Source organism: Cucurbita pepo, chromosome 20 (assembly GCF_057944985.1).
Source record: "Cucurbita pepo subsp. pepo isolate OVF chromosome 20, ASM5794498v1, whole genome shotgun sequence".
NCBI lineage: Eukaryota > Viridiplantae > Streptophyta > Magnoliopsida > Cucurbitales > Cucurbitaceae > Cucurbita > Cucurbita pepo.
The window spans coordinates 2,804,085-2,826,878 of record NC_141817.1 but is presented as its reverse complement, the minus strand read 5'-3'; the positions used below and the strand labels follow the sequence as shown (position 1 = coordinate 2,826,878).

The 22,794-nt window shown below is 34.7% G+C and overlaps 4 protein-coding genes and 2 non-coding genes across 7 annotated transcripts; 3 read left to right on the top strand and 3 right to left on the bottom strand.

Annotated features, from left to right (window-relative positions):
* Window positions 1-3,149: 3,149 nt before the first annotated feature.
* Window positions 3,150-4,259, bottom strand: LOC111783341 (protein S40-1). Its single transcript, XR_015414719.1, has one exon. It is a non-coding gene; the product is annotated as a protein S40-1 (transcript).
* Window positions 4,260-6,092: 1,833 nt separating this feature from the next.
* On the top strand, window positions 6,093-6,195 carry LOC111783725 (U6 spliceosomal RNA). Its single transcript, XR_002813408.2, has one exon. It is a non-coding gene; the product is annotated as a U6 spliceosomal RNA (small nuclear RNA).
* A 2,258-nt stretch (window positions 6,196-8,453) lies between these two features.
* Window positions 8,454-9,528, top strand: LOC111782689 (adenine phosphoribosyltransferase). The gene is made up of 2 exons (XM_023663488.2): window positions 8,454-8,939; window positions 9,062-9,528. The coding sequence occupies exons 1-2, from the start codon at window positions 8,469-8,471 to the stop codon at window positions 9,230-9,232; spliced, it is 642 nt and encodes a 213-aa protein (XP_023519256.2). The 5' UTR covers window positions 8,454-8,468; the 3' UTR covers window positions 9,233-9,528.
* Window positions 9,529-10,973: 1,445 nt separating this feature from the next.
* Window positions 10,974-13,383, top strand: LOC111782686 (GDSL esterase/lipase At1g29670). The gene is made up of 5 exons (XM_023663484.2): window positions 10,974-11,271; window positions 11,925-12,049; window positions 12,304-12,549; window positions 12,661-12,916; window positions 13,005-13,383. Exons 1-5 carry the CDS (start codon window positions 11,040-11,042, stop codon window positions 13,226-13,228), a joined length of 1,083 nt encoding a protein of 360 aa, XP_023519252.2. The 5' UTR covers window positions 10,974-11,039; the 3' UTR covers window positions 13,229-13,383.
* Window positions 13,384-13,891: 508 nt separating this feature from the next.
* On the bottom strand, window positions 13,892-17,093 carry LOC111782688 (agamous-like MADS-box protein MADS1). Its single transcript, XM_023663487.2, has 8 exons — window positions 16,932-17,093; window positions 16,601-16,862; window positions 15,712-15,793; window positions 15,549-15,610; window positions 15,380-15,479; window positions 15,147-15,188; window positions 15,024-15,065; window positions 13,892-14,151 (listed from the first exon to the last, which is right to left on the bottom strand). The coding sequence occupies exons 2-8, from the start codon at window positions 16,846-16,848 to the stop codon at window positions 13,990-13,992; spliced, it is 738 nt and encodes a 245-aa protein (XP_023519255.2). The 5' UTR covers window positions 16,849-16,862; window positions 16,932-17,093; the 3' UTR covers window positions 13,892-13,989.
* Window positions 17,094-18,061: 968 nt separating this feature from the next.
* Window positions 18,062-22,693, bottom strand: LOC111782681 (zinc ion binding protein). Of its 2 annotated transcripts, XM_023663479.2 has the most exons (7): window positions 20,515-22,693; window positions 20,383-20,438; window positions 20,022-20,294; window positions 19,692-19,928; window positions 19,064-19,183; window positions 18,831-18,959; window positions 18,062-18,213 (listed from the first exon to the last, which is right to left on the bottom strand). In XM_023663479.2, the coding sequence occupies exons 1-7, from the start codon at window positions 22,160-22,162 to the stop codon at window positions 18,193-18,195; spliced, it is 2,484 nt and encodes an 827-aa protein (XP_023519247.2). In that variant the 5' UTR covers window positions 22,163-22,693; the 3' UTR covers window positions 18,062-18,192. The 2 variants fall into 2 exon arrangements, 1 of the variants encoding a protein (XP_023519247.2); XR_002813175.2 differs by lacking the exons at window positions 18,062-18,213; window positions 18,831-18,959 and having other exon boundaries at window positions 19,692-19,848.
* Between the last annotated feature and the right edge of the window lie 101 nt (window positions 22,694-22,794).

The window sequence follows — 22,794 nt, the reverse complement described above, 5'->3', positions numbered from 1 at the left end:
CGATATCTGGGATACCCAAGAAATGATGATGTTGATGGATTTCCTGTTTCTGAATTTTGCAATCAGAGTAATGGTATGCATCTCTCAATTCTGATGAACCATTTGTTGCTTTTGTGCTGATTGCTGTTCATGAATGTGGAAGAGGAGTTCTTACTCTGGGCTTAAGCCGGAAAGCAATGATGAACAGGAGAACAACCAAAAAATATGTGGCCTAAAAAATGCAGCTGTTGCAAAAGGAAAGCCTCCCCACATGAAAGCATTCAAATGGTATGTCCTCTTATGCAACTCTTTTACTAATAGTTGATATCTTATTCAGGACAATGTGAGAACCAAGCATTTGTGTAATGGATATCTTGAGCTGTGGAATCCTTGCAGACCACTTTTATGCATTTGTTTAAATAGAATTCTTTGTTGTTTTTGTTGGGGGCTGGAGTTTAATTTACTTTGCTCATGAACTAGATGAAACTGAAGAAGGGAAATTTGGACCCAACATTTCTCATTTAAGTCATTACTCAGACGTAGCAGAAAATCAATGGAACCATTGGTTTCAGTAATATCATATTATCATTTCGATTCTCTTCGGGGTCTCGAGCCAGTGGTCTCCAAGCCCCTTTGGTTGATGTTTTCAAAACAGCAATACCAACAGTTTAAACATACATCAAGATCATGTACATTTTCTTTGTTACTAGATTCATCATCTTGAACTAGGTCTGAGGAAGCTCAGAAGAGAAAGGCCAAACAGAACAATATCTGCTAGCAGTGGACTTGAGCAGTTACCGTATGAACTTCAGCCAATGTGCTTACATACGAAATAATCACTAGATCGACATTTAAGCAGATCCTTTTCACTGCCTGCCAAGGCATAGTCCTTTCTTTGTAGATATCCACTCCATTTTGTTTTCGTTTGAATGTGAGTATCAACAGCCTCATCTGTTCTTGCTTCTCACCTGCTACTTATATTTCAAGACTGATATGATTGATTTGATTTTAGAGGGTAACAAGAGCTCATAAATGGTTGAATCTGGGATAGCTCCACGCGTTTCGGCTTCGTTGCAACCTGCTGCTTTTCTTTTGCTTCAAGTCTCATCTGTGAGTATAACTGTTTTCCCAATCAATCAATAAATCATATTCTTGAAACATCAGTTATAGGAATGAAGTTACTCTGTCACCATTGCTTCTGATCCTTTTCTTTGCTTTATTGATAATATTTCCTTTTTGGATATAAATGTTCCATCCCAAAGTGCATGCATATGCGAACAACTGAGGTGATTTATATATAGCAAGTGAAACCGAATGTTCTGCATGCAATTTTTGATAACTCTGCTTAAGAAAGGAAAACCATAAACATGAAACCTCATTTACCTTCACATTTGTTAAAACAATAAAAACAAAAAGAATTACCAAACAACTGACTATTTGATATCACCATAAATTAAAGACTTTTATCCAAGTTCTAAGTGAGGTAGGTTAGACTTGTTTGTCAAATTTAGTTTATAGATATATATATAGATGGGTTAGACTCATATGAACTTTGTTTATTGAATTGTTTATATAGATGGGTTAGACTCATTTGAACTTTGTTTATTGAATTGTTGTTTATACGCTCTACTCGATCTTCTCTAGAATGTATTTGTTCTTTTTGTCAACCGTTTGTGTGTTTGAATTCTAAACTAATTGAGTTGATAAAACTCAAAACATAATGGTATAGATTAAAACGAACTTTTATAAATGTATTAATTTTTACCATCTAGATTTTACTTGAAAAAACTTATTTTATCCACGGAAAAATTTATAATTCTATCAATCAGATTTAACTTTTTAAAGTGAATTTGTTTAGGTTTTGAATTTGAAAATTGCCCGTACTTTTAAAAAATTGTGTATTATTTGAAGCAAAGAATATAGATGATATAATTATGCGCTGAAAAAAATGAGGAATCTAATTGAGAGTATTAATCGAATTTGAAATTTTAATTGATATAATTATTAGTTTAGAGTTATAAATTGATTTTTTTTTTAAAAAGTTGGTAAGTAGGATAACGAAAGTCCCACCAATCATATTGAATATAAAAAGCTCAAAACCAAAATGATTGTTAGTTCCTTTTACCAACACGCAACTCTCTCTCTCCCCTCCCTTTAATTTCCTTCCTCTATAATATTATAAATTAGTTTTTAAAATTAAATATACAAAAATTTATAATGTAATTAAATTTAGATATATATTAACTAGTTTATCAAATTATACTTCTATTTGTGTTTTGAAAAAGAAGACTAACTTTGTTATTTTTAAATTCTTTATAGTATTTTAAATATATTTATGAAAAATAAAGAAGATAATAATAAACTAGAATAATTATCAAATTGGTATAATCTTTTCTTCTCTCCAACAATGTTTTTGTAGATTTAGAAAATTTGGTGGATAAAAATGTATTCGGGGGAATCCGGGACATACTCATTCTAGAGTTCAAAATTATCCTTATAAATCGAATATATTCTCAATTTTAAGGTCAGATATTTTTTTATATATCAAAATATTAATTAAAAATGGGCATTTATCATTTACTAGAATGAGTTTTGTATTTTCAAGACTGATGTATACTTTTGTTCTTGAAAAAGAAATATTTTTAATTTAAGAACGACGTCATCGATTCTTTTCTCACAATTGATTTTTCCAATAAAACGCCTCATCTTGCAACTGCTTGAACTTCCTATTATCTTTTCCCATGCAAAGTATAACAAACCGTCCATTTTTTTTAATGCTTCTGATTGTTCCACATCATCATTATTTAATTCATTGGTTCTCTTTTCGTTTTCTTAATTGTCTATACTTTTAATCATAATGTAATCATATGACACCTCAAGAGTTCATGCTCGCTTATTATCTCTTTATTATAATGTTTTTATTATATATTTTTTAAAAAAAAAACTTTAGGATTAGTTCAATATCAATTCAAGCCTATTTCACCCAATAAATGTCACCGAATTAAAAAAAAAAAAAAAGAATATTCTTATAAAAATATTGACTTTTATTTTCAAAAACTTTTTAAAGTTTTTTCTCTTGATCCACACTCACATTAAAAATATAATAATTTCAATCAGATGTAATGAAAATTATAAAACTAGAATTAACATTTTTATAAAGAATGTGAATATAAAAACAAAACTTCCAATGTATATTTAATAAATAATCAAATAAATAAATAAAAACGGAGCGTCTAATATGTGCAATAGCCGTAATGAACAAGTAATCTGGTTGGGAGAGATCGTCAAATCTTCGAAACCAAATCCCTCCCTCAAAAATTTCATAAACTCATCATTTTTTTTTCTGTAAGAAAATGAAAATACAACTTTCAATTTTGATTATTTGGTAAAATCGATCATTTCACCAACAACGAATCCCCAAATTATAATTTAATTTGATCGAGGAGAAGCAGAGCGAAGAAGCCTTTTAGCGTTCGTCGCGGTTTGATTTTCCGCTTCCGAATTTGTGTATCTATCTAGAAATTCATCAGAGATTCGATTACCGTCCTCATTCCGATCACGTTTCTAAGAATCCGGTCATCCGAAGGATCGAATTCCTTACTCGTCTCAAATCTCGTCCTTTCAGCGTCCTTCCATTCCCAGTACAAACAGAGAACGCCATTTTCCCTGCCATTCGCCTCTCCGCCACCACATGCGGCGGAATCATTTCCTCTTCGTCCATTTCATCCTCTTCCTCCATCGTCCTCCGTCGGTTTCTTTCCGGAATCCCTACCGGAAGCGAACTCGCCATTACCTTCTTCGACAGCCGTCCACTATCGCGCACCGTCCGCTGTTGATACTTATTTCGCGGCGCTACAACCATTCCTCCGCGGCAGTTGAAGTTAAAGAAATCCTCGCCGCAATCGTCGTCGTCGGCACGGTGGAGGTAACGGCGGTGGTCGAGATCGGAAAAAATCACTTCGGATTCCTGGAATTCTTCGGCCATATAAGATTGAAGTGAAGAGAAATGGAACAGTAGGAAGGCGAAGATGAAGGGGCCAGTATTTATAGAGAGGGAATCGGAGCAGACTCGGCTCGGCTCCGAGTCGTACTGAGCACACATTTTCAAATACTTTTTTCTTTTTTCAATAAAAGGAGAAATGACGTCACAATATAGTTGAGTGGGCCCCCTGTCTTCTCATTATTATTATTTTTAGGAAATATTATTTATTATGTTTGTTTTTTTTTAAAGGCTAAAGGGCTCCGTTACTTGTGGACCACGGAGTTGCAAGCTGTTGGCTTGCATAGGTAAGTCATTGACCTGACAGAAATTTGCTGTCCACGTGTCCCATTTTTTCTGCCTCCCACATTAATTATTACTTATTTATTCCCAAACATGTCCTCCTTCCACCCAATCTTTTCCAATTTTCATTATTATTTATAGATTAAATGAAATGTTTATAAAATTTTAAAAAAATTTATAAATTTATTGAATACAAATTAAATATTTTAATTTTGTTGATTATACCGATTTTATTTATTAATGATTTTTTTAAACTTCAATTTTATTTTTAAGTTTTTATTTCATTTTATGTTGTATTTAATATATCAATAAAGTTTTTATTTTTTATGTTTTATTTTTTATTTTTTTTTATGTTTTAGTTTACTTACTTTTACGGTTTTATCACAAGGGTGAGAGGGAAAAGGAGAAAAATAAGGAGTAAAAAATAAATAAATAAATAATAAATAAAAAACTCGTGACACTAAAGAGATTTATGCGTGACTTCATTTATTTCTTTTTCAATTTTATAAAAAAGTGTTTTTTTTTTCAACTTAAAAATGCTTTTAAAATTTTTAATTTGAATAGAATTCTTAAATATTCTTAAATATATAAATACGTATATAATGTATGTACGTACATACATATACATTCGTTGAAGAAAATAAATATAATGAAAAGATAATAACAATTCGGGCACCCTTTCCAGAAAAAGAAAAAAAAAACATAAATCAACTAAAAGTGTTTGAATTGAAACAATTGATTCGATTACGTGATAGCTAACAATTGCGGCTAAACTCACCACGTCGGAGAGATAAAAAATTGTACGATAGCGACGATGAGCTGGTCCCATGAGATATTTTATCCCATTTCTTTGGAGATCCACACGCTATGTAGCATCAGAATATGACAACTCTCTCATAGTTCGACACGTAGCTTGATTTTCTTGTCAGTGTCACCGCCACTAGCTTTAGTATATTGTGTTGTACGAAATTATTAGGTTTATAATTACCAATTAATAAAAATAAAATATTTTTAGAAAAAGTAAACATAAACTAATTTTAAAATTTATTAAAAGTATATATAAAAAATGAAACAAATTTGTATAATTAATCCAATTCAACCTTTACAAAATTCTTTGGATAAGATTTTAAAGTTTCACGTCTTTGAAAAGCATTTTTGGGGGAAAATGACAGCTGTTGCTTTTCATATTATTTTATTTTAATCTTCCCTTTCAATATAATATAGTTTGTGGGTATTTTATGATGAAGTGTTGGATGATGAAAGTCCCACATCGACTAAGTTTATAATCAAGAAATACTCTTTCATTGGTACGAGGCCTTTTGGGGAATCCCAAAGTAAAGCCATGAGAGCTTATACTCAAAGTGGACAATATTATACCATTGCGGAGAGTCGTGTTCCTCTAACCTTAGGAATAATGTGAATCATAAATATAAACTTCAATATCTAAAAAGGAAACCAATTTTTTTAAGTTATAAAAATCATAGAGTAAAATGCTATATTTTTTTTTTATTTATGGTGTGATCCAAAAAAATAATACTTATTTTAGTGATTATAAATTAGTTTTATTCCAAAAGGAGATGGGAGTTTGTAATTTAATTTAATTTAATTTATTTAAATTATGAAATTTGAAATAATTTATGTCAAATAGAGCATAAATAAAATGTTCAAATTTTAATGCCTTTTGAAATGTGAATGAACAACGAAAATAAATATTACTTCTTAGAAAATAACAATAAATATGGGCCCTTGCACGGCCCAATCTCTTACGTCCCACATCGCTGAATTTAAAAGATAATAAGCGTTTATATTGTGGAGGCGATATGAAGTGAGTGTCCCTTCGGGGACATCCGATAAAATTGGAACGATACAGAGAAGATTAGCATGGCCCCTGCGCAAGGATGACACGCACAAATCGAGAAATGGTCCAAATTTTTTTTTCTAAATTACCAAGTGCTGTGATTTTACGATCTTACCCCTCCCAGATTTATCGCTCTCTGTGGGTGTTGAGAGCTCGCTTGGAGTGAAGAGGTATCCATGGCTTCCTTCATAGTCGTCGTCTTCTTCCAACGCCGTAGTATTCATCGGTTTCTATTTAATTATTGGTTTTCTAGCAATTTGGTCTGAAACAACTGATTTGGGTGCAGAAAAGGTTGAATTGGTGCATTAGGGTTACGTCTCCCTTCCTGATTCTCTGTTTTCCTATGCCTTTGTTTTAAACAATCTATGAGGGGTTGTTGCTTTGCAGGAGTTTGATTTTGGTGCTTCATTTTCTTTTCCTACGATTAGGGATTCGTTCATGGTATTTAGTTTCTCAGTGTTCAATTGAGCCAACTTTTCGCTGTGCTATGTGTTCCGCTTGACTCTTATTTGTAGGTTATGAATTGAATACGTTTCTTGTACCATGCTTGGCCATGGAATTTGATTTGGACAAAAAGCTCTAAAATTGGATCTGGGTTTATGTAGAAAAGGATGTTCTGGGATTTCTGTTTATCTGAGATTTGTAAGAATGAGCATGGAGAGAGTTAGTTTTCTCTGATCATAAGCACCAATTTGTTCATTCGGCTCGAACTCTGACAACAACATCTAATGATCCAAAACATACCTTGGATTTGTTTGCTTCTGCCTCACAGCAGAGGAGAAGTAATTGTCACACTCCAGATCAAGAACGGATGAACTCTATCCTCGCTGGTACTCGTTCCTCTAAAATCGACGTGGGATCTCAGCACTATAGGCCTCCAAAAGACTGTCCTGCCCGGCCCGGCCATGGCTATTTGCTCATCTTTCTAAAATGGAAAAGGAAGGATGTTTTTTAAGGCGTGCCAACCTGCTGGGTGGGACTCCATGTTTGGGATCCCTTGCATGATATGATATTGTCCATTTTGTTTTTTGTTTCCTCAAAAGATCTAGTTACTGATATATTCCTTACCTATAACCCATGATCAACCCCTTACTTAGTGAATGTGGGACACCTCTCCCAACAATCCTCAACAAAGAATTGGTGAATGTTGTTCTTACCGTAGGTGGCACTTTAGAAGGAAGGAAGGTCCGGATCAAAAAATGTATGGATATCTTCTCCCTGAAAGATTCACATGAGAGTTTATGAATGTGAATGAGAATATGCACTTTAGAAGTAACTCGACTGCGTTGGACAAATATGAACTCTGCTGCAACAAGTCCCTGAATACTGGAGAAGTTGGTAAGATTGATGGGTAGAAGATGTAGGAAAGCAGAAGGAAGGTAATGAAAGTTAGTGAATAATGAATGTAGTATCATTCTTCACCGTTCATATGTAAATTGTCAATTTACTTTCAATTTTTGTTCATTTCCGTCCCTTTACCTTCAAAACGTCTATTCTAGTTCGTATACTCGTTTTTGTCCCTTCAATTTTATTTTTATTTCTTCTTTTTTCAATCGAAATATGAAAATTGTCACATTTTGAAAGTACAAAGATTAAAATGAATATTTCGAGATTCACCCTTAGCAGATATTGTCCTCTTGGGCTTTCTCTTTCCGGCTTTTCCTCGTGGCTTTAAAACGCATCTGCTGTTTCCACACCTTTGTAATAAAGGGTGTTTTGTTTTCCTCCCCAACCAATGTGGGATGTCACAACTGAACTTAAAATGAATATTTTAAAAATAACCTAGTAATATAAACAAAAATAAAAATAAAATATAATAACCACATGTTCGTATTTAAACTTTAAAGATAAGGTAAATATATTAGTATTTGAATGAGATTGGAACGAATTTGATATACATCTCGAGAAAAGAATTCTCTATAATCTTCCCATCTCTCAATCCCTTACATATATTTTTTTTTTCTCGAAAGGGTTACTACACATCTCGGTCAAGGAGAATCTTCTATAAACTTCTCATCTCTCAATCAAAGATGTTCCAGAGATACGATCTTTTTTTATATATATATATATAATTTCTTAATTTTAAGTTTAAAACTAATAATTCAAACCCGAGCTAACTTGATTTCGAATATAGGAATTAAGGTCTACCCGAAAACTAAAAGAAACTATTTTTTAAAAAAATGAAGAGAATCAATACTCTCTAAAGTTAAACAAACAATTTAAAAAAAAAAAGTAAAAACAAATCTTGAAAAATAACACATTAAAAGGATTAAATTGAAACGGCATCGTAAGATCGTAATTTTTTAAATAAATTGTGAAACGTTTCCTGTCACCGTCGAAGGAAAGAAAATGGCCACAACGGCGGCGTCTCTTCCGGTCGTTTTGTTCTTCCTCCTCCTCCTCACTTCTCCGCCGCCGTCCCTCTCCTTCTCCTTCTCCCAATTCAGAACCCTATTTTCACTCGCACATTCCCTCATGTCTCGTGTCGCCAATCTACGCGCCTCTCGCGGAGACTTCGCCGGCTCGCAACGGGCCAGGCACATTGCCCATCAGCTAGAGCAAGGTCTCGGACTAAACTTCTGGGGCTCCATGTGGTCGCTCGCCTGGGACTACGCGAAGAACTACGCATGGAGAGACATCTCCTATACAGATCTCTACGACGCCGTTCCCGACATGAACGAGTTGCTTAGGGCTTTCGCCGAGTTGACTGGGTTGGAATCAGACATGGCAAGAGCGAGTTGGGTTACGCGGAATTACCAATCGGTCCTGAGGGTAGCCAATTCGTTGTTGAAGAGGCTTCTTAAAGTGTTTAGAAAATCGGTACGTTGATGGGTCGCTTTCGGTTGCTTGCAAGGTGTTCGATAAAATGTCTGAATGAAAAGTAGGGTGTAAAATGGCGCAATTAATCTGTATTTTGTTGTTTTTTGCGATTGGCATGGCAGGGGGCTTGGAGGAATGTGGTGGAGACGGTTCAAGTGGAGGTGGTGGACGGTGGATTGCTGAAGGACTGTTTGGAGCTGGGAAGTGGCGATTTGAAAGGCATGGTTCAGATTCTCAAGGATTTGGCTTTGAATTTCTATTCCTCCACTTCTCAACGCCGTAATGAACTGTAAGAATTATTTACAGTAATTTAGTTTTTGAATTTCTGATCTCTTAATTAATAAAGATGGGAAGCCATTTAATTAGTGTTCATGGAGTTCTTTAGAAAGATTACGTACTTTTAATCCAAAAACAAAAGGGGGTAGGGGTTGGGGTTGGGGTTGAAATAATAAATGAGGAGAGCATGGTGGATGGATGCATAGTGTATAAATGAGATATCTTAAATGGTCAATAGGTTGGTGTGTTTGCATGTTACTCCCATTGGGGACTTACCTCTCAATGCATTCAATTTCACTACCTACCTTGTCTTCATTTATTATAATTGCCTTCAAAGTTTATGTTTTCATATCACTTTCTTTTTCAAGGTCGATTTGACTTGGATCGTATATATTGTTTCGAGAAAAATTATTAGTTCTTTGTTTCAATAATATTCTTGAACTTAGAAATACTAATAGCATTACCACCATTTATGTTTACAAAATTTTCGTGGTATTTTTGAAGTTTTAATTTCTTTTTTAAAGGTATTAATGAAACTTTTGAAAATTCTCGAGTTAATGTTTTCACTTATTTTTGTTATAAGTTTTAAGATCATTTTGATATATTTTTTTAAAATTTAAATATTTTTTAGAGAACCCAAAATTAAAGGGTATTTTTTTTTAATTTAGCCGGATGGAAAGTGTAAGGATTGGGGCTTTTTTCTTTGCCCTAAACTCTAATTGACGTAGTGAAACCCTAAAAATCCAACCTTTTAAACCCAAACACCTTTAATTTAAGCTGTCCAACAAACCCAATAAATAAAATTCGCCATATTTAATTGAAATGAGTATTATAAGATCCAAATCCAAATCAAAATAAAATCTGAGGTATTAAAAAGAAAATAATGAATTAATCTTACCTAAAACTCCATACTATTATATCATAATCCAAATCAAAAGTTGGTTCATTATATTAATCAAGGTAGCTGTCTAAAATTTATATTTCTCCGCTGCTGAGTAATGCATATTTATTCATATTTATGAGCGTTGGAAATTGTATAGTGAATATGGTCATAAACAAATCCAATTTAATGGACTTATATTATTACTATACATCTTAGGCAAACAAAACGTACATCAAAATTTAACACCAAACTTTAATACAAACCAAGCTCATTCTCCAAAGGACTTAGATGAATAGCAATCACGTAACTTTATTCTTGTAACAGCATAAGTCCACTAGTTATATATCACCGTCAACTTCATAATTTTAAAATGCATCTATTAGGGAAGGGACCTAATGTCCTCGTTGGTACACCGCCTAGTGAATAATTCTGATTGTAAGACCCCACATCAGTTGAAGAGGAGAACGAAATATTTCTTATAAAATGTGAAAATTTTCATTAATAGACACATTTTAAAATTGTGTGACTGACAACATTACATAATGGACACTATATAAAAATTTCATAAATGGACACAAAATTAAGAAATTTATTAGGGAGTAATTAAAAAGTGATAATTAAAAAGAAAAAACACATAATTTGGTAAATAATTGAAGCTTTTGTTAAATAAATAAATAAAAAGAAAGAAAGAGACATTTTGTTTATGCACACGAAGCCGCATAGTTGAGTGTTATGTCTGAGTCCCAACACATTATATCCGCGTGAAATAAATGCTTCCAACCTTCCTCTTTCAACTGCCATTAATTTCTTTTTTTTTTTTTTTTAATTATAAATTAATTTCCCTCTCCATTATATAAACCCAAACCCACATACATTTTCCCCTTGCCCATTATACACACATATATTTAAACCTTTTCTCTTTTCTACATATAATCAGTTGAATGGCGGAGCATTACGGCGCGGCGGTGTGGGCGGTGGTTGTGACCCTGCTGTGTAGTGCCGCGGCGGCGCAGCAAGTTCCCTGCTACTTCATTTTTGGCGATTCATTGGTGGACAACGGGAACAACAACCAGCTTCAATCTTTGGCTAGAGCCGATTATTTGCCTTATGGGATTGATTTTGGTGGACCCACTGGAAGGTTCTCCAATGGCAAAACCACCGTAGATGTTATCGGTAATCTTTCCATCTCTAATTTTCGCTCTTTCATAAACCTTTCAAAATTATTAATTTTTTTTTTTAAAAAAGAAAATTAATAAAGTTGTAAGTTTGCATTGAATAGGCTATAATTGAGTTATGTTGGAGTGTGTGCCTGTCTCACTTTAAATTGCATGCACATGCAAATTAATTTCAAAATATTTATGACCTTTTTATTAAGGATTTTTTTATTTATAATTTTTTATATCAATACGTATAAAAATTAGCTTTAAACTCTAATTATACCCTCTAAATTTAGATAAATGTATTTTTATCTTAGAAAAAGATTGCTGATAAATAAAATTATTTTAAGATTTATTAAAAAATTATTTTCGTGTGTTTAATAAATTATAAAATATATCTAAAAAACATGTGTTAGATTTGTCTTCTTATTATTTAATTCACATGTTTCGACAAAATTATTTAATAGTCAATTCTAGGCTTAGATCGGACTTAAATTTGATTTAAGTTTGATAATTTTACTTTTTTATATATTAAAAATAGTGGGTTAGTAAAAAAATAATTTAATAATTAAAAAAAGAGAGTACAAATTTAGGGATAAAAATTAAAATTTTTAAAAATAGATTAAATTAGAGGTTTTGTTAATATTTTGAATTAAATAATGAATGCAGCGGAGCTATTAGGATTTGACGATTATATCCCTCCCTACGCCACCGCAAGAGGCCGAGACATCCTCAGAGGTATCAATTATGCATCCGCCGCCGCCGGAATCAGAGAGGAAACTGGTCGCCAATTGGTATATAAATTTCATTTCATCTTTATTTTATTAATAAAATTGTGTCCCGTAAACTGATAACGTATCGGTATTTTTCATAATCTATTTTATTAATAAATTCGTAGAATAGATATTCCTACAAATTCATGACGTGTCTAGAACCAGATTTGAATTAATGACATCTGCTCTACCAACTGAACTATACTGGCCATGGAATAATTTTTAACTGAAACATTTAATTTGCTCGAGATGCTAACGCGTTTTACGTTTAATAGGGAGGACGCATCAGCTTTAGTGGGCAAGTGGAGAATTACAAAAACACAGTGTCTCAAGTGGTGTTTCTATTTGGAGATGAGGACTCAGCTGCAGCTTATCTCAGTAAATGCATATACTCAATAGGGTTGGGGAGTAATGACTATCTCAACAACTATTTCATGCCTCAATTTTACTCAACAGGCAACCAATTTACACCTCAACAATACTCTGAAAACCTTCTCCAACAGTATTCCGAGCAGCTTAGGGTACACCGATCGAAACCCGGCTCGAAAAATTTAAACTTTACGTGAATTTTAGCTCGAATATCGACTGACTGACCGTTTGTTTACGTGCCGTTGTTGGTTCTGTTTTTGTAGCTTTTGTACAACTATGGAGCTAGGAAGTTTGTGCTGTTTGGACTTGGTCAGATTGGTTGCAGTCCAAATGAGTTGGCTCAGAACAGCCCAGATGGAAGGACTTGTGTTCAAAAGATTAACTCAGCCAATCAAATATTCAATGCTGGTCTTAGATCTTTGGTTGATCAATTTAACAACAATCAAGCTGATGCTAAGTTTATCTACATTGATTCCTTTGGCATTTTTCAAGACGTTATCGACAATCCACCTGCCTTCGGTAAGATTTCGTGTTATTAAATTGATCGATCGTAATTTAACATGATATCATAATAGAACGTGATGAAGTCGATGAACGTTTATATCAGGTTTTAGGGTTGTGAACACTGGGTGCTGTGGAGTAGGAAGGAACAATGGGCAAATCACATGTCTACCCTTTCAAACTCCATGCTCAAACAGGGATGAGTATCTATTTTGGGATGCATTTCATCCAACAGAAGCTGGGAATGCCGTGATCGGGCGGAGAGCTTACAGTGCTCAACGTCCAACCGATGCATACCCGATCGATATTCGTCGACTTGCACAACTCTAAGATGGATTTGAAGATGTGTTATGGGTTTTATAATTATGTTGTATGGTTCATAAATTATATACATACTTGTTTTCATTAGTTACTATTTTTGTTTGGTGTCTGTATTATTGTAGCTGTAATTGTTGTCTACAAATGCTACTAAATTGTTGTTTTCATTAGTGAACTGCTATGTCTATTTTTGTCTATTTTAGCCTGTTACATTGTTAGTTTTATCGGTTTAAAACGTGTCTATTAGGGAGAGGTTTCTACACTCTTATAAGGATACTTTGTTCTCTTCTTCGATTAATGTGAGATCTCACAATCCACCCTCATTGGAGGCCCAATGTCCTCATTGACACACTGCCCCGTGTCTGGCTTTGATACCATCTGAAACAGTCCAAATTCGCTAGTAAAAGATATTGTTCGCTTTGGCTAGTTACGTATCACCGTTAGCCTCACAATTTTAAAACGAGTTTTCTAGGGAGAGGTTTCTACACCCTTATAAAGAATTTTAGAACCGTGAGGCTGACGGTGATACGCAACAAGCCAAAACAAACAATATCTACGAGTGGTAGACAGGACTGTTACATAAACACTTTCCATACCTACCTCAAAAAGAAATGTGTCGTTGTCGTATACATGTCCTAAATCTATATGTATTCGTGGTTCTTAGACTAGGAGGTATGAAAGTAGAAAGGATGATTGTTTGTTGTATATTAGAAACATAATAACATAGAAAAAGACAGAAAAGTAGAAGAGTTTGTAGATGGGGGAGGATGCGGTTAGATGAGTTGCAGGGAGTTATGGTGATTTTGATGGGGAAAGTAATATTGCTCATTACCCTCTAAATTTGGACCCACACATCCTTCTCCTTCTCCTTCTCCTCTTGCACCTATGCTGTTATTTCCACTTCTGTTTTGTTGTCTTCTTTCCGTCTCCGCTATCTGCAAATTCATATCATTTACGTATTCGTTTTAAACTATGTTCATGTCAACTCGAAAATATCTATTTATTTCATAATTTTAGAATATTATTTTGATCAAAATGTTAAAATTTAGAAATTATTTATCATAATAAGAGATAAGAGATTGAAGATAAATGGTATAAAAATAATATATTACTGAGCTATAAATAAATAAATAAATAAATATATATATACTTTATATATTTAAGCTTTAAAATATGATAAAAAAAATATTTATATCATTAGTTTTTTATAAAGATCATGAGTACTCTATTTTAAATATACTATTCACTTTAAAAAATATTTCAAAAATAGCTTTTACTTTCAAAAGTTTTTTTTAAAAAAATTTAAAAATTACCAGCTTTCACAAATCTCATTAATACTCTTCAAACTTTTTTTTACATAATTTTTAACTCAAAAGTTAAGTTAATACTTTTTAACTTTTTAAAAAAGTTTTTAACTTTTTTAAAATATAGACAAAATTATCAAAGACATTTCTGAAGTATCATTAATATCTTTAATATTAAAAAAAAAATAAAAAATCTTACCTTAATATATTGACGAATACTATGTACATTTCCGTCTTTGATTTTTAGTTGAGGAATATTTTTGGAATTTTGAAAAATGAAAGACATGTATTATCCTCCTCATGTAATTATTATTGAAGTTAAATTATTTTATAAAAAGTATCCGAAAAAATATTTATTAAAGTAGACTAGAAAGGCATGATGTATTAATAGAAGTGCAGAAATAAAAATCTTAATATCAATCGGTGTAGAACCAAAAAATTAAAAAAAAAAAAAAAAAAAAAAAATTGAAAAATTGAACACAGATTGTAAGAACAGACCGTACCTTTGCTCGTATCAGCTGGTTGGTATTGTGCAGTTCAATTTCCTGTATTTATTTGAAAATGGTTGAATATTTAAAATAAAAGAAATGTAGAATGAATAAAAGTAAAGGAAGAAAAGCGCATACCCTTTTGTGCATGTACTCAATCTCCGCAAACAGAAGCTCGTTCTGTGCGCAAAAAATGTGAAAAATGAAACTTTATTTATTTATTTTTTTTATAAATGTTAGACCGACCCGACTCTCCACAATGATATAATATTGTTTCTACTGGCTTTACTTTGGACTTCTCCATAATAACTTTATTCCAATGAAAAGATTATTTGGCCGAACATTGGCTGGACTGGAATTCAGAGAGTTACCTTTCTTGATCGGATTCGGGTAATTCCCTTCTCCAGTTTCACCTGCAGGCTTTTCAGATCTTTCACCGACAACGAACCGATGGATTCCCCCAACAAATGCCTTCAATTCCAACGCTCAGAAACACAAATATGACTCATTCAATCAATCAATCAATCAAAATCAAATTACCTGTTTAGGTTTTGCATATTCCCGATTTGGGCTCGCAATTTCGCGGATTCTTGCTCGTAGAACTGAAACAGAGCCACCGTTACGATTAAACAATCGGAGGAGGAAGAAGAAGAAGAAGAAGAAGAAGAAGAAGAAGAAGAAGAACCCTAAATGGATACGATACCTGTGTATTGGCTTCCGAAACGGACCCGGCGCTTAAGGGATCCGAGCATGCCTTTTTGTACCTCGAAATCGTAGCCCTAACACTGCAACAGTTATTTCAAATTTCTTCATTGCTTCAATAACATTCTTCTTAGGGTTTCAATATCTTCAATAAATCATGTGATCAATTTAATCATCTATTAGTAAAATTATTGTTTCACTATTCATCTATTATTTTAGTTCATATTACTTAACATAACAGGTCACAGTTGGTAGGTACTATCAGTTTTAGTCCACTACTTATATTCATGAGTCTCTACTAGGGAGAAGTTTTCATGCTTTAATAAAGTATGTTTCGGCACCCTTGAAGCTTTCTATTTGATTGTATCGAAAGGCGCAATAAATTGGAATTTTCCTATTAGGCTAGGTCATGTCGAGGCAAGTGGATCATTCATGATGAAGAGAATGATTTGGAGTTCTTGAGCGTGAAACCGTGCAGTACTAGACACGAGATAGATCTTCCAACGAAACAAGACTTTTTTCGAATAAGCCAATTCATTTGGGATCCTGCAAATCCACTATTTTTCCTATTAAAAGATCAGCCTTTTGTCTCTGTGTTTTGGCATCGAGTCAAAGGGGTTGCGTACTTCCCAAACAAATCTTCCTACATGTATATATAAACGCTGGTTTATCAAGAATATGCAAGAAAAGCACTTCGGATGGTTGATTCATCACCATAGATAGCTTAGAACCAATAGTTCATTATCTAATGGATTTTTCCATTCGTTCCCTTTTTTCAACTAACGTAAAATTTCATAAGTTTTAAAACCGTGAGACTAATAACTATACGTAAACAATATCTACTAGCTAGCGGTATACAATTAAGGGAAGGGGAGAAGGAGTTAGTGGACCTGTTGTTGGCGTATTCATAGAGGCGACCACGGGTGGAGAAGACAATAAGAGCGACCTCAGCATCACAGAGAACAGAAAGCTCATAAGCCTTCTTAAGCAAACCATTTCTGCGTTTACAGAAAGTAACTTGGCGATTTGTTGTGTTTTCAATTCTCTTGATTTCAATCTTCCCTCGACCACTTCTTCGCCGTTGGGACTGTTCTTCACCTGCCTGCTTCTGCTTCTGCATCTCATCTGGGTAACCCATGGCCACCCAATTGCCTGTAAATCACATCAACATCAAAACAAATTTCTTACCCAAAAATAAAGCTTAAAACTTGGATTAATCACCTGAACACAACTCCAAGAGAGAGAGAGAGAGAAAGAAGCAGTTCTTGGGGATTTGCTTGTCTTAAACTCAATGAGTGGGGTATTTATATTCCATTATTCACTTTTTATAATTTCATCAAATTAAGAGTGCTACATAAATCCACAATCTATCAGTTTTTTTTTTTTTTTTTTTTTTTTTTTTTTTTTTTTTTTTTGTCTTTTTTTTAAGAAAAAATGAGCGTAATTCGAACATGTATTCTCTTTCTTATAGGTCGAGATTCAAATCGACCTAGTTCTAAAGGGTAATTGAGATCATTTTTTTTTTTGAAGTACTCCACCGCTAGGGTTTTATGTTCTTGATCAGTTTAGAGGTAAAAAATGCATCATATCTAGTTCAATGAAATGATGATCAATGATCACATTATAGAGTTTGAGAAGTACACGATTTGAAGTCATAATTTAACAGGTTAAGTCATATGTGTTCGACAAGATTAAGTAAATTCTTTTATAAAAAAATTTCATAATTATATGAGCTGTGAATCACCGACGGTTAAATGAAATCGGGCGTGGTATAATTTACTATTTATCTTTTAAAACTTTATACTTTAATAAAGGTAAATGAGAAGAAGAAAGAAGAATAATTGGGGGTTTAAATTGAAGTGGTCCAAAAATAATTTTCACAAAAACAGATGAAACTAAATGGAATAATATGAATGAACACAAAAAATGAGGAACAAGATGCTATGCTTATAAAGGAAATTGAAAAATAAATAAATAAATAAATAAAACCTTACTTTATTCTTCTTCTACTTTGGTTTTTGTTTTTATTTATTTATTTTTATTGACTTTGGACCTTAAATAGCAAAACAGAATAATTTTGCTACCAAATTCAAAATTTCCCAACTTGGGAAAATCATACCTTTTTCATCTTTTCATTAAATTTCATTTTTCAATTTTAAGATTATTCTATTTTCCATTCAATTATATAAAAATCATAGCTATATTCATTGTATTCTATTTAGGATTATGTAACTCGATATTAATTTCCATACTTTATATTAAAAAATATAAGTTTAGCAATGGTTATCTAAATTTTGTGTTTAATGATTTTTAGCATATTTATTTGTTTTTTTTTTAATTAAAAAAAAGCATTATAAAATAAATTTAACCAAATTGTTATTAAAAATAATTACAACATGAAGCTTATGGAAGCTCCCTTTGAAGTGTTATTCTAGCCTTTTCTGCCATGGAAATTTGCTCAGCGGATCCATTGAAATAGGTATCATTTTCCATAATAATACACCTAAGTCACCAAAAAAATTCACACAACGCTTCAGTAAGATTACACAAACATCTTAAATCCAAACAAAAAGACGTTTTTTCTTATGTTCTGGTATAACGGCTCAAACCCATTTGTGAGATCCCACATGGGTTGGGGAAGAGAACGAAACATTCTTTTAAGGGTGTGGAAACCTCACTTTAGTAGACGCATTTTTAAAACTTTTAATGGGAAACCCAAAAGGGAAAGTTCGAAGAAAACAATATTGGCTAGCAGTGGACTTGAGCTATTACAAATGGTATCAGAGCCAGCGAGGAGGCTAAGTCCTGAAAGGGGTAGACAAGAGGCTTGGGCCTCAAAGGGAGTGGATTAGGGGTCCCACATTGATTGTAAAAGGTAGTGAGTGTTAGCAAGGGCATTGGGCCCTGAATGGAGGTGAATTATGAGATTCCACGGGAAGAGAATGTCTAAAGATGTGGAAACCTATCCCTAGCCGACGTGTTTTAAAAACTTTGAGAGGAAACTTGAAAGGGAAAGTCCAAAGAAGACAATATCAGCTAGCGGAGACTTGGGCGGTTACATTTGAATCCTAATATTTTGTTGTCCGATTTGTTAAACGTATAGATAGCTAATGCACATACCTTAATGCACCTATCTGCATATCCAACATAAAGTTTGTCTTGCCAACACAATAATGCTGTTACTGTAGAATTTGAAGGGATAGATCCAAGATGTCTACAATCAATCTCGAGCTCGTTGTCGAATAACTCCTACGAATCGTTGTCTTGATATGTTAGAGAAAGAAAAAAAGGGATTGTATTTCGAACTTGGATCGATTCAAGGGTATTTTCCAGATCAACTTCTGGATATGTACCTGTACATTTATGGCCTTGTCCCGACCACCGGTGACGAGTTGTTTCCCCAGCATGCTGGTGGCGAATATGGCACCATCGTGTAGTTTCATGGTTTTCATAAATACATCGTTCCTCCAAAGCTGAAGCAAACAAAATCATAGGTTTAGTCCTCTATCATCAAAAGAGCAAAGTAATGAAAGAGGTCATGTGTTTGAACTCTTGTAAGGTATTTTATTTTCAACCTTATCGGTTGGAAAGAGGAACAAAACACTCTTTATAAGGGTGTGACAACCTCTTCCGGACACACGTGTTTTAAAACCTTGAGAGGAAACTCGGAAGAGAAAGCCCAGAGGGGACAACTCTACAAATGGTATCAGATCCACACATTGGGCGGTGTGCTAGCAAGGACGCTAGGCCCCAAGGGGGTGGATTGTGAGATCTCACATCGGTTAGAGAGAAGAACGAAGCATTCCTTATAAGGATATAGAAACCTCTCCCTAGCAGACGCGTTTTAAAATCGTGAGGCTAACGGCGATACATAACAGACCAAAGAAAACAATATCTACTAACGGTGGGCTTGGACTGTTACATGCATGAGCTGAAAGGGAAATCTTATATAGCAGAAGCAAAGTTGGAAGAAACTGAAACCTTTATAGATCCATTTTCATGAGTTGCAACAAGTATGTCCGTGTTAGCAGCAAGACACAGAACAGAACCCAAACTTCCAGTTGATTCTTCCCCGAGCACGGCCAACTGACTACGATCGGAAAGACTCCATAACCGAACAGTTCCATCCCAACTGCCACTGTAAAGAATGCCATTACTGGCCAGAAGAGCAGAAACTACTGATTTATGACCATACATGGAGCCAGATAAGGTTCCATCCTAAAAGGCAACACTTTCAAATTTCAGTAAAAAGGATATTCAATCTGGACAACTTATATAATCACCAATCACTGTACTTAACAACGTAGTTACCTTCAATGACCATGCTTTAACAGATCTATCGCCTCCACCGGTATAAAGGCACCCGTTTCCGGAGTAGGCCAACGCATGAATACCATCGTAGCGCCAATCCTTCTCCTCGTACCATTTCTTTAATGGATCCTGCTTGAGAGGAAGAACAATGCTCCAGACATATATACCACCACCAATATCAGCACTTACACATAACGGTTGTTCTTCATCAATATATGCCAAATCCGTTATGCGATGCTCGTGCCCGATAAATGTATGTACATGAGAGAAGTCCTAACAATATCCAGAAACAGGGCACAAATAATGATCTCATATTCGAAAATAAGAAGAATAGATCGGATTCATTCAGTAAAACGCCTACTTGTAAAGACCATGCTTGGACAGTCTTATCATATGACGAGCTAAACAGATAACCCCCTACAAAACAAGAGAAAGGAAGCATTTTAAAAAGGAATGAACGCCAGGGCACAACATAATGAAATTTTGTACATACCACCAACTACTAAACCAGTAACGCTATCACGATGGCCGAGCATGTCGCTGGACTTCACCATTCCAGCTGATAGCCCGTCAACAAAAGCTTTAGTTGTTCTTTCCGCCCCGATTCGATCCATATCATCGCTCTGAGTTTCGGTCAATTCGTGGGGAAGTTGAATGAGATCCCCCAGAACCAAGCAATAATCAGCACCATATTCATTAACCACAAGTTTCAAACTGCCAAAAGCATCCAACTCAGAACCAACAATCAGTTCCCTAAAGCATCTCAACAGTTCAACAACACATGGACGATTTTCGGGATCGAAATTTAAAGACCGGCAGAGTGTCTGTTTCAATGATGCATACTCCGAACCGAACTTCATGTTCAAACAAGAATTAACTTTCTCCACCCAACTCCCATAAAAGACAGAGCAATCAGAATGAATTTCTTCAAGACTCGCCACAATGCATTCCTTTCCAAGAAGAAGACTCAGCAAAACAAACGCCAAACACCAAATATCGCACTTGTTCCCGACCGAACATAGAGTCGTGCCACATTCCAGCACAACGTCATCTTTACACAGTAATTTGAGTAATACCTCTGGGCTGACAAAAGCCTCCTTCTTCATCAGATTGCTAATAATAATTCCCAGTTCCTTGGTATCGAGTTTTGATCCGGTAGAAACAGCTTCCACCGCTGTTCGAACAGTTCTTCCCATCGTCAAAACCCCATTTAAATCAACACAAACACTACCAAATTCACCAACACTAAAACATGAAAGACTAAGAAAGCCAGTGCTTAACCTCACAGAATGCATAGCGATGATTGCTTCACATAACTCAGTGGCAATCAAGGCAAAACTGCATAAGTCATCTTTGTTCAAGCCAACCTTGTTTCTGATATCAAGTTTCTTAATCCAATTGTTAATCCTATCCACTAAGTTATCATTGCGTCTCTCACATACTAAGTACAGAAATCCATCCTCCAAATTACCCCATAACCCATATGTTCTACACATTCTTCCACCATTCATGATACCAGCTCCCAAAATCAAACCCAGTTCATTTCTCTCCCCATCCTTCAACTCACTCAAGCATTTCAGAACCATTGATGTATAACTAAGCTTAAACACATAATCACTATTAGAACAAGGCAACGAAACGACTCGAACAAGACTTACAGTTCGGTCTTCTCCAACCCTAATCGGGAAAGAAGAATCTGAATCTGAAATGGGAACAATTCTTCCGAGCAACAGTCGCTCAACTCCGTCGTCGTCATCTCTCCGCTCGATCGAAACGGCGGCGTGCGGCAGGACCCAGTGCTTCCAAGCTTTGTAGAATTCATCAGACCAGAGCCGAGGAAACATCTCGTGGTTTTGATTGATGGGTTTTTTGGAAATTTGCTGATCGGCGTTGTGTTGGGGGCAGAGTCTGAGGAGGTCGATGTTTTTGGGGAGAGCCGAAGCGCCATGAGAGGGAAATTTCACGAGAACGTTGCAGGCGGGACATCGAATGGTTTCGGGGTATCGCTGAGGGAGATTGTCGAGGCAGGTTCCGCAGGCTGAATGGCCACAGGAGAGAACACGAGGAACTGTGGACTCGCCGTCGTACGTTTGCAGGCAAACAGGGCACTCGGGGAACTCCATTTCTGTACCTTCGATCATTCCTCGGCCAAGTGTACGCGTGGAATGGTTGTACGCGTGGAATTTAATCGTTTTGCCCAATTCCCAAAATGGCCCTTCAAGTGAAATCGTGCAAATTCAAAGAAAAATGATGACTTTTTCTTCGTACATGTTTCATCGAGAAAGAACAGAGAGATTCACAAATGGCAAAAGAAACAGAAAGCTTCCGAATCCAAGTTTCTTGGAACATCTTGGCTCAGTTGTCAACATAATCGTGTTACATTGTAATGTACAAACAAATTGTATTCATAAGAATATGTAGCAATGTACAACATGAACTCTCAACCCAGAAACTTAAAGAGGGAAAGAGAGTGGTTGAGAATTTGCAGTAGAATTGAATCGAGTAGAAGGGATTTCTAGAATGAAACATCAAAACAAACATGTTGAGGAATTTCCAAGAAATTAGAGGAGTCGATGCAATGAAGCCATCTGAATTTTCCAGAATTATGAACAAAATAGAACATTATGAAGCCATGATTAGTGAACATAATCAACACTTGAGCAATCCAAGAACATTGGAGGTACCAGATGTTTTGCGCCGCCTTTTTCCAGTAATTCCTAAGGCCCGTTTGTGATTATATTATTCTACTTTCTTCTCACTATAACTACACACG